Source organism: Enoplosus armatus, chromosome 18 (assembly GCF_043641665.1).
Source record: "Enoplosus armatus isolate fEnoArm2 chromosome 18, fEnoArm2.hap1, whole genome shotgun sequence".
NCBI classification, from domain to species: Eukaryota; Metazoa; Chordata; class Actinopteri; order Centrarchiformes; family Enoplosidae; genus Enoplosus; species Enoplosus armatus.
The window spans coordinates 8,656,529-8,664,600 of NC_092197.1; the positions used below are offsets into that span (position 1 = coordinate 8,656,529).

General features: G+C 39.3%; 1 protein-coding gene across 1 annotated transcript; it reads left to right on the forward strand.

Moving 5' to 3' along the window:
• The first annotated feature begins 3,726 nt into the window (after positions 1–3,726).
• LOC139300895 (myosin light chain 4-like) lies at positions 3,727–4,663 on the forward strand. Its single transcript, XM_070924092.1, has one exon. The coding sequence runs from the start codon at positions 3,775–3,777 to the stop codon at positions 4,381–4,383; it is 609 nt and encodes a 202-aa protein (XP_070780193.1). The 5' UTR covers positions 3,727–3,774; the 3' UTR covers positions 4,384–4,663.
• The last annotated feature ends 3,409 nt before the right edge of the window (positions 4,664–8,072 follow it).

Sequence of the window (8,072 nt, forward strand, 5' to 3'; positions counted from 1 at the left end):
TCCATATGCAACACAGACAATGGGGCTCCAGAGGGAAGAAAGGGCTCGAGGCTGCTTCCCTTTTTAGCCAGTTAACAAAACCCTGAATCTTTAAAGTCTAAGTCACACCCTGTCAGAGCCATAGGAGGAATGTAACTGCTGTCTCAATCACTCTCTTTTATTAGCCCAGACCAGACCAGTGGTCTGCCTTCCCTCATTCCCACTGTTATCTCACGGATTAAGGGCTTGCTGTCTTTGACCACCCTCTCTTCGCTTGGTCACACAGATATAAACAAACACTCTGAGGACTTCCACAAAAACGCAGGCACGCAAGCACACACTCGCCCACACATGAGTTACCCAGTGGAGTTAGAGGGGAATGACTGACTTTAGGTAGGGATTTGGTGGATATAGTTTAGATTTTTTCCCCCTTGCTCAAAAATATCTCAGAATAGCTATTGTGAGTTAGAGTACAGACAATATTGTTCCATCCTCTTTAAAGCTGCCTTTTTTTTGACCTTTTGAGGGCAGAGGAACTCAACCCTAAGCTGACTAACACACATCCATGACATAATCGCCATTTTTATTTTATTGTTTTGGTTTACCAGCTGTAAACTGGGTTGATAAAGTGGAATTTGCAGGCTATAAAACCAAAACAATGGGCTAAAAGAGGCTGAAAAGCTCCATAGAGCTTGTAGGTTTAGAAATAATTGACTGTGGGTTTATCACAATGAGTAATCTCTTTCATATTACACAAAATATTGATTAATGCAGCTTCAGAAATAAGGATAACGCAATATATGACAAAGTGACACCATGAACGTCTATACCTTGCAACTCAATTAAGAAGAACTATGTTTGGTTTCATTGCACCATAGCATCAAGGTATCAATGCTCAGTAAGGAATGCAAGACTGGACTAGACATTTTTCAACAGAAAGGATTTCTGTTATGTTTGAGTGAGCTGCATCAAGACAGAGCAGTGAATATGTTTACTTGTAATGTGCATATGAGTCATATCCTGGATTTAATCAAATCCTTTTATACATGATTATACTTTCATCCAGGTTTCTGATCAATGTCTGCTTTCTGTGCAATTGTGAACTCCTATATATATATACATATATATATATACATATATATGTGTGTGTGTGTGTGTGTGCTGACTACGTCCACAATATAATTTGAAAGAAGGCGATTTGGTTGTAACACTGTAACACTGCCATGCACTGTCACTCCTGGATTTTGGCTTCTCCATCCATAACAAGAGTGACAAGAAATATTCATCATCGTTTTGACTGGTATTAGACTTTCAGTTTTACCATGTGCAGCGTTATTTCATAATCATATTGATTTTCTTATTAACTCTATGTCACTCAAGTGACTCACTGAAGATGTGCATGTGCAAATAGCAGACAGTGATCATAGAAACCCGATCATGACAAGAGTACATGGTCAGTAAGTTTAAGTTTAGCTTTTGAAAATTAGAGAAAATCAATGTATATGGGTTTTTGAAGATCTGAGATAAAACAGCTCGGTTCAACATGTACAGGCAGCTGACAGCTCTTTAAAGATTTCGGGGACCAGTGAAATTACCACTTGTTTGACTTCAGGTGCTCAAAGTAGTAATCGACTGCTTCAATCATTGCAATACCAGTGTGCTGATTGAAGCCACGTTTGAGGCAAGTTTGACGGAAAACAGGAACAATAATAACTCTGTCCCCCTACAACCCATCCAGCCAGCATCACATCTGACAGCTTGACAAAGCTTCCGCTCCAGAGTTTTGGTCTGATGCTCAAGCCCAAAAACTGACTTTGCAATGGTTTGTTTCTCAGTGATACTCACAAACCCCATGTTGAATGTGAACCTTTGCCGAAAATGCCTACCAGCAGCCTCCGTAACTTTACTATGAACGGGAGCACATTAAATTGCTCTCTGCACAAGATAGTATCATGGAAGCAGGTATGATTGATATATATGGATTCATTTGAACCATTTGGTGGACAAAATGACAGTATTCATTACCAGTAAGTAACCCATTCAAGTGAAGAGGATAGCGACTGAGGTAAAACATTGAACCATTGCATCATTTCTTTTTGTTCGGAAATGGCCATGAGGGAAATACCTGGAATCTTACATATCTGGCGTTTCAGTATCGATGTTCCATTTGGCCTCTCTTGCAGGTCTCACTCTTTGTTTCTGTCAGACACAGATGTGCACAGACCCACATGTAAGAACACACCAAAAGACGACAAATTAGCTGTCAGTTTTAGTAGCCATGTGACCTTAAAAGCAAAGAGAAGGGAGATAATGATCTTAGGCTACACACACACATCTGCACACTTAAACTACACTGTCCAAGGACTTCAAACTGTAGATTGACGGATCAAGGGGGACTGGCTTGAAGATAGAGAAAGGTGAATGCGATTATCGCATGACAGGCTTTAGCTGTCTTAAACTGAGTTTATAAACTGTGATGCTTGCATACAATTAAAGTTTCTATGATTAAAATTGTGGCATAGAACTGCACATCCTATACATACCCTTCCATAACTGAAATGAATGTTTTGTTGGCTAATTTATCATTCACTGGAGGGTATTACAGAGCAGTCATCTACATAAAGCCAAGTGACATATTACGTATTTATAAACTAGACACATAATGGAATTGCCTTGCTTGCTTTCACCTTGCAACCGTGCAAGATTTACTATACTGTACATAGAGTTGGGCAAAGAAAACACACAGACAATGAACACATTCAAACCACAGAGAATGCTGCCAGCATGTAGGTACATTTTATCATATAGAAATGATCTATACATAAGTAAAATATTCTCTAATTAGGCACCTGCAGCAGATAACATATACATTGTCTTACAATTGATACTGGCTCCGTGTATTTTTAACATTTACGAGCTTAACTGGTCGACCTTTCCAGTACATCAGCCTTTAATAAAGCATTAATTAAGAGTCCCTTGTGAGAGCTTGCCAGTTTCCTAAATATCGTGGAACACTCTAATTGACAGGATGGAAAATGCAAGCTATCATTTATCTGGGAAATGACAAATTGCCAAAATCCCCAAACGTATCATTGAGCACTGATCCTATTCAAACACATCTCTCATTTAAAAAAGGTTTGGCAGACCTTCTGTCTCCTAAAAATTATAAATCCATAGCATAGATTCGAAGGCAGATTTAATGCATTTCCCTAAGGCCCTATCATCTTGTTTTCTCAAATGAGAATGCTCCTCTTATTCTAAAAATAATACATAATAACCTGTCCCAAAGAGTGCTGATGCATCCTGAGACCTCTGACATAAAATAATTAACTGTATGTGAGTTTGTTACAACAACATTTTTCAAAAAATAGCATTGTTCCAGAAAGCAGTGATTCTCAGACTTTCAGCAGTTAGCGAGCAAAGCTATTTTGGTCCCTCTCCCTCATGGGCTTATACATTGACTGTGCTCTGATCCCTTTGTCCATCAGAGAGACAGAACATTTTCGGCCTAATGCAACTGGACCCTCACTAATGACAGCAAATAGTCCTGTCGGCTAGATGACAGCAGCTGAGAACAATACTTAATGTTGACATCACTTGCTATGGGGATCTATTTCGGGTTTCTTCCTTTTATAGTGTGCTGTTGGAAATTGCTATCTTGCTCCCTAGATAAAGCACATATAAAAGCTTTGGAAGAGGAGGTTGACCCTCTGTGCTTGGGAATCACTTCCAATCCCTTCAGACTCTTGCTTGTTTCTCAGCAAGTACCAGCTCACCTCTGAATCCCTTAACAACATGGCACCAAAGAAGATTGAACCAAAGAAACCTGAGCCCAAAAAGCCAGAGCCTAAGAAAGATGCCGCTCCAGCTGCTAAGCCAGCTCCACCTCCAGAGCCACAGCCTGCGCCACCCAAGGAGCCTGACTTTGATCCCAAAAGCATCACTCTTGAGTACAGCGCTGACCAGATTGAGGAGTTCAAGGAGGCCTTTACCTTGTTCGACCGCACACCAACTGGAGAAATGAAGATCACTTATGCCCAGTGCGGAGACGTGATGCGAGCTCTGGGCCAGAATCCTACCAATGCAGATGTGCTCAAAGTGCTTGGGAAACCACGGCCGGAGGACATGAGCACTAAAATGGTGGACTTTGAGACCTTCTTGCCAATGCTGCAACATATCTCCCGTGCAAAAGACCAAGGCAACTTTGAGGATTTTGTGGAGGGGCTCAGGGTTTTTGACAAGGAAGGCAACGGCACCATCATGGGAGCAGAGCTGCGTCATGTGCTGGCAACACTGGGAGAGAGGATGACAGAAGACGAGGTGGACAGACTGATGGCTGGACAGGAGGATGCCAATGGGTGTATCAACTATGCCTCCTTTGTAAAGCATATTCTCTCCGGGTGAAAGGGACTTTTAACCTCAAGGACTTAATTTTACCTCGGTCTTCTCCACTTCCCGGATCCTTGCTTTAACATTTGTCCATTTAGAGGTGAGCATGTCACTTAGTTGGTGACATTATTTTGCTGTCAAAAGCAGCAATGAATGTTCAGTGAAAAAATGTTGGCCCCAAGACCTATGATTGGTTCTTTTTAATAAACACTCTGAAATATAATGAAATGCCAGTGAGATAAGGATATGGACATCCATAAAGAAAACTCCATTAATAAAGGAAATATGATTAAAACTGCCTCACAAATGTCATTTCAGTGTACCCAACATTTAAATTTGAAGAGAGAATGATGATTCATGTGGATTGCTGATAAAAGTGCTCATTTTATGTCTATTCAACTTTTCACATCAACTGTGTTAATGTGATTAGGGGAAAGTATTGTTGGGACAGAAAAAAAACAAATAGGATTTGGCTCCATCTGAAAATAGAACAGATTTGATTCTATTCTACTTTACACAAAGAGTGTTTGAATGGGCGTTCTTGTCATTGTGCTTCGGGGGCAGCTGCTGTGGATCAAGATATACTCCCACATTCTGGACACAGGCACACACACACACACACACACACACACACACACACACACACACATCCAGTTCCCTTTGACAACTACAAGACAGGTGCTCCAAGGACAGGCCCTCATCTCTATAGCAGTGGCTGACAGAAAGATTTGTGCTGGCTTTTTAAAGCAAACATTTTATACCAGCATTATCATATTCGGTGAACAGTGTATAAAAGTATGTTTAAGTCCTAAGAGTTTATTTTTTCATGATTTAGTGGAGAAAAGTGCCCTGCACTTTGTATGTAAGTCCTCAACTATAAGAATGTGGCCACCTCATATTACTGTTTATCACTTTAGCAGGTCAGTACATCCACTTTAACAACAGTGGAGAGGATAGGGTACTACATGAGCAGCTTTTAAAGCTGCATTAAGCAGTTTTTGACCACCAGGAGGCAAAAAGACCCCTGATTAGCTGTCTTCAAAAGTCAACTGTGCTCTTTGGCTCGCCATCATTTCGCACTGAGTAGGTAGCCAACATTTGGCCTGTGCAAGTTAATGTAATGAAAGCGGCTGGCCACGGTTTGTATAAGGGTTTGGTGAGAGCTGTTGGAACTCAACCACACGGACCAGTGAGCTGAAAGTGGTTGAAAGCTGAAAGAAAGAAAAAAACCCTGCAAAAGCTGGTGGTGGTGGGGGGGTCATTCACAGTGGAGTTAACAGTACTGGAAACCCATATCATGAGAAATCACTTATTTTAATGTTAAAATCAGAACTGTAAAAAAAATGCATACAAGGTTGTTTGTGTCGTTTGGATCTTGAAGTTCAAAAGCAGCATGTCTCTTTCTGCAATTTGTATTTCACAGTTCAAACACTTATCACCATATTCAGATGTTTCTGTGGTGCAATGCTGTACCATACAATAACTCAATCAAGTTCCATTTCATGTCTACCATGGAAAGATGAACATTAAGTTCAGCTGGTATTCCAATTTTGATGTTCTTTCATTCATTCATTCATGGAATCACATTTGTTGATTATGATAATTGAAATTTTGACAACTAAAAATTACCCTAAAACTAACTATATTACTAACTAACTTTATTTTTTAATCATGTATAGATGCCAGTTGATTACATAAACCAAAGTGGGAGAGCGAGAACATGATGTGAACCCTCACTGCACTGATAACAATTGCCTAAGACAACTGCATATGAACTCAGAGGGAGAAAAACACACAAAGGAAATGAAATTATTAGCTGCTTAAAAAACAAAAATATCCAACAGTGAATCATTACACTTCAAATATAAACACATTTTTCTACAGGATGGTCCATAGCAAAGTAAGGGTCTATGTAGGCTTTTGTGCTTTGGAAACCTTTTGCCTTTTTAAAAGTTTACCAACACTATCTTGGAGACTGAAGACCTGACCTTAACGAATTAAGTACATCAATTAAACAAAGACTGATTCAAACATTACAGGCAGGGGTGGAGTGGGTCTCACTTTCAGCCCGGGAGTTAAATAATGCAGTGGCCTCAGTTGGGTAAAGGTTGCTGAAGACGCCAGATGGCAATAAAACCCAACACAACTCAAAATCAAAAAAACAAATGGGATCCTATATTAATAATCCTGCATGAACTCTTAAATCAGACCATCTGTAACCTAAGTAGACAACACAGATAATCTAAATAAATACCACCTCTTTGTCGCCTTCTGACCTTGTCTCATTACCACTGGGCTGACAGCCCTGTGGCTGAAAAAATAACATTAAAAATACATACAACCATAAATGAAGTAAAAGCTTTGCACACTTCACAGTGGATTATAGAAGTGCACAGTTCATAAAACCAGCCTGCCCCCCATCAATAGCAGATCTTATTTTATGATAACTGCCACAATAAACTATACCTCCATGTTTGATGGCTCAGTATCCTTTACAGTATTTCAACATTTGCTACTGCATATTCCTTGAATTAAATTTTCTGGCCACTTGCTACTAATTTCATTTGATATAGTGTGATGGCTAAGTTGACAAGCTAATGATAAAAATGTGAGAAATTCAAGTCAGTCAATTATTTTGACATTTTGACTACCATGCGCCCATGTGCACTTGAACTGCCCACCAGCAAGGAATAAATCCATTATTTTAATGCTATTGGCAGCATGCTGCTCCAGTTTTTCTTCTGTTCAATGCGTAAACATTGTCAGTTCACAGTACCACTTTTTTGTATGACCATTAATATATAAGAAACTTCAGTATTTTGTGTGACAAAATCATTTTTAGAAATGAGTGAAGCATGTAGATTCATTTCTTTTTTATGTACTGTAAGTCAAAATAAAATAAAATCATCAATGTCTTATACATACACTCTGTTCAATATGCATATGCATGATGTATGTTATAGTATTTTCACTTTAGACTGATTTACATATACATGAAATTGCTGCAGTAATTTTTTCTCCTCTGCGGGCCACAAGGAAGTAGCTGTTGCTCTGGTCACTGCTAATGTGAACCAAATAAAAAACAAATGAACAATTTTATGTATGCTATGTACAAGTTTATGTTATGTAATGTGTGCAATAAAAGCCTTACAGTAAAGTATTGATTATGCATTTTACCATGAAGCCACCACAGTAGGTACTGAATTGCAGTCACTGAGAGTAGCTTAGTTTAGGTTAGTATTTAATTTAGATTACAAATTGGTTTTAAGTTCTGGTTTTTATCTGGACATTTTTGGCCACTTTTGAAGGCTCAGTTTTACATAGTGATATGTAAATGAAATGGGAGTCATTAAGATTGTATACCATAAAGCTAACGTTTTCTATGAACCATTTGCCCAATGAATTAACAATTGAATTTGAATGTGTGATACCACTTTAAATGCACTGTGTTTAGAAGCTATTTCTGGCTTACTGTAGAAGGAGTGGAAAGATGCAGCTAAATGGGCAAAAGTGGCACTTAGTCTATGCAGCTGTCAAGTACACGCAAAGGAGGTTCTTAGTGCACTGGGCATCCAACTCCATACCCAGTTGAGAGGCAGCCAGTAATTTAGACCCATCATGATTAATCAGCAGCTGTTAGCTTCAAAGTCCTTTGTCAAATATGTGGACCTCTTGGCTGAGAGGATCCACCAGCTTGTGTACAT

What these genes read in the sequence shown, in the direction of transcription:
- LOC139300895 (XM_070924092.1), top strand. Translation starts at nt 3,775, where the DNA reads ATGGCACCAAAGAAGATTGAACCAAAGAAACCTGAGCCCAAAAAGCCA.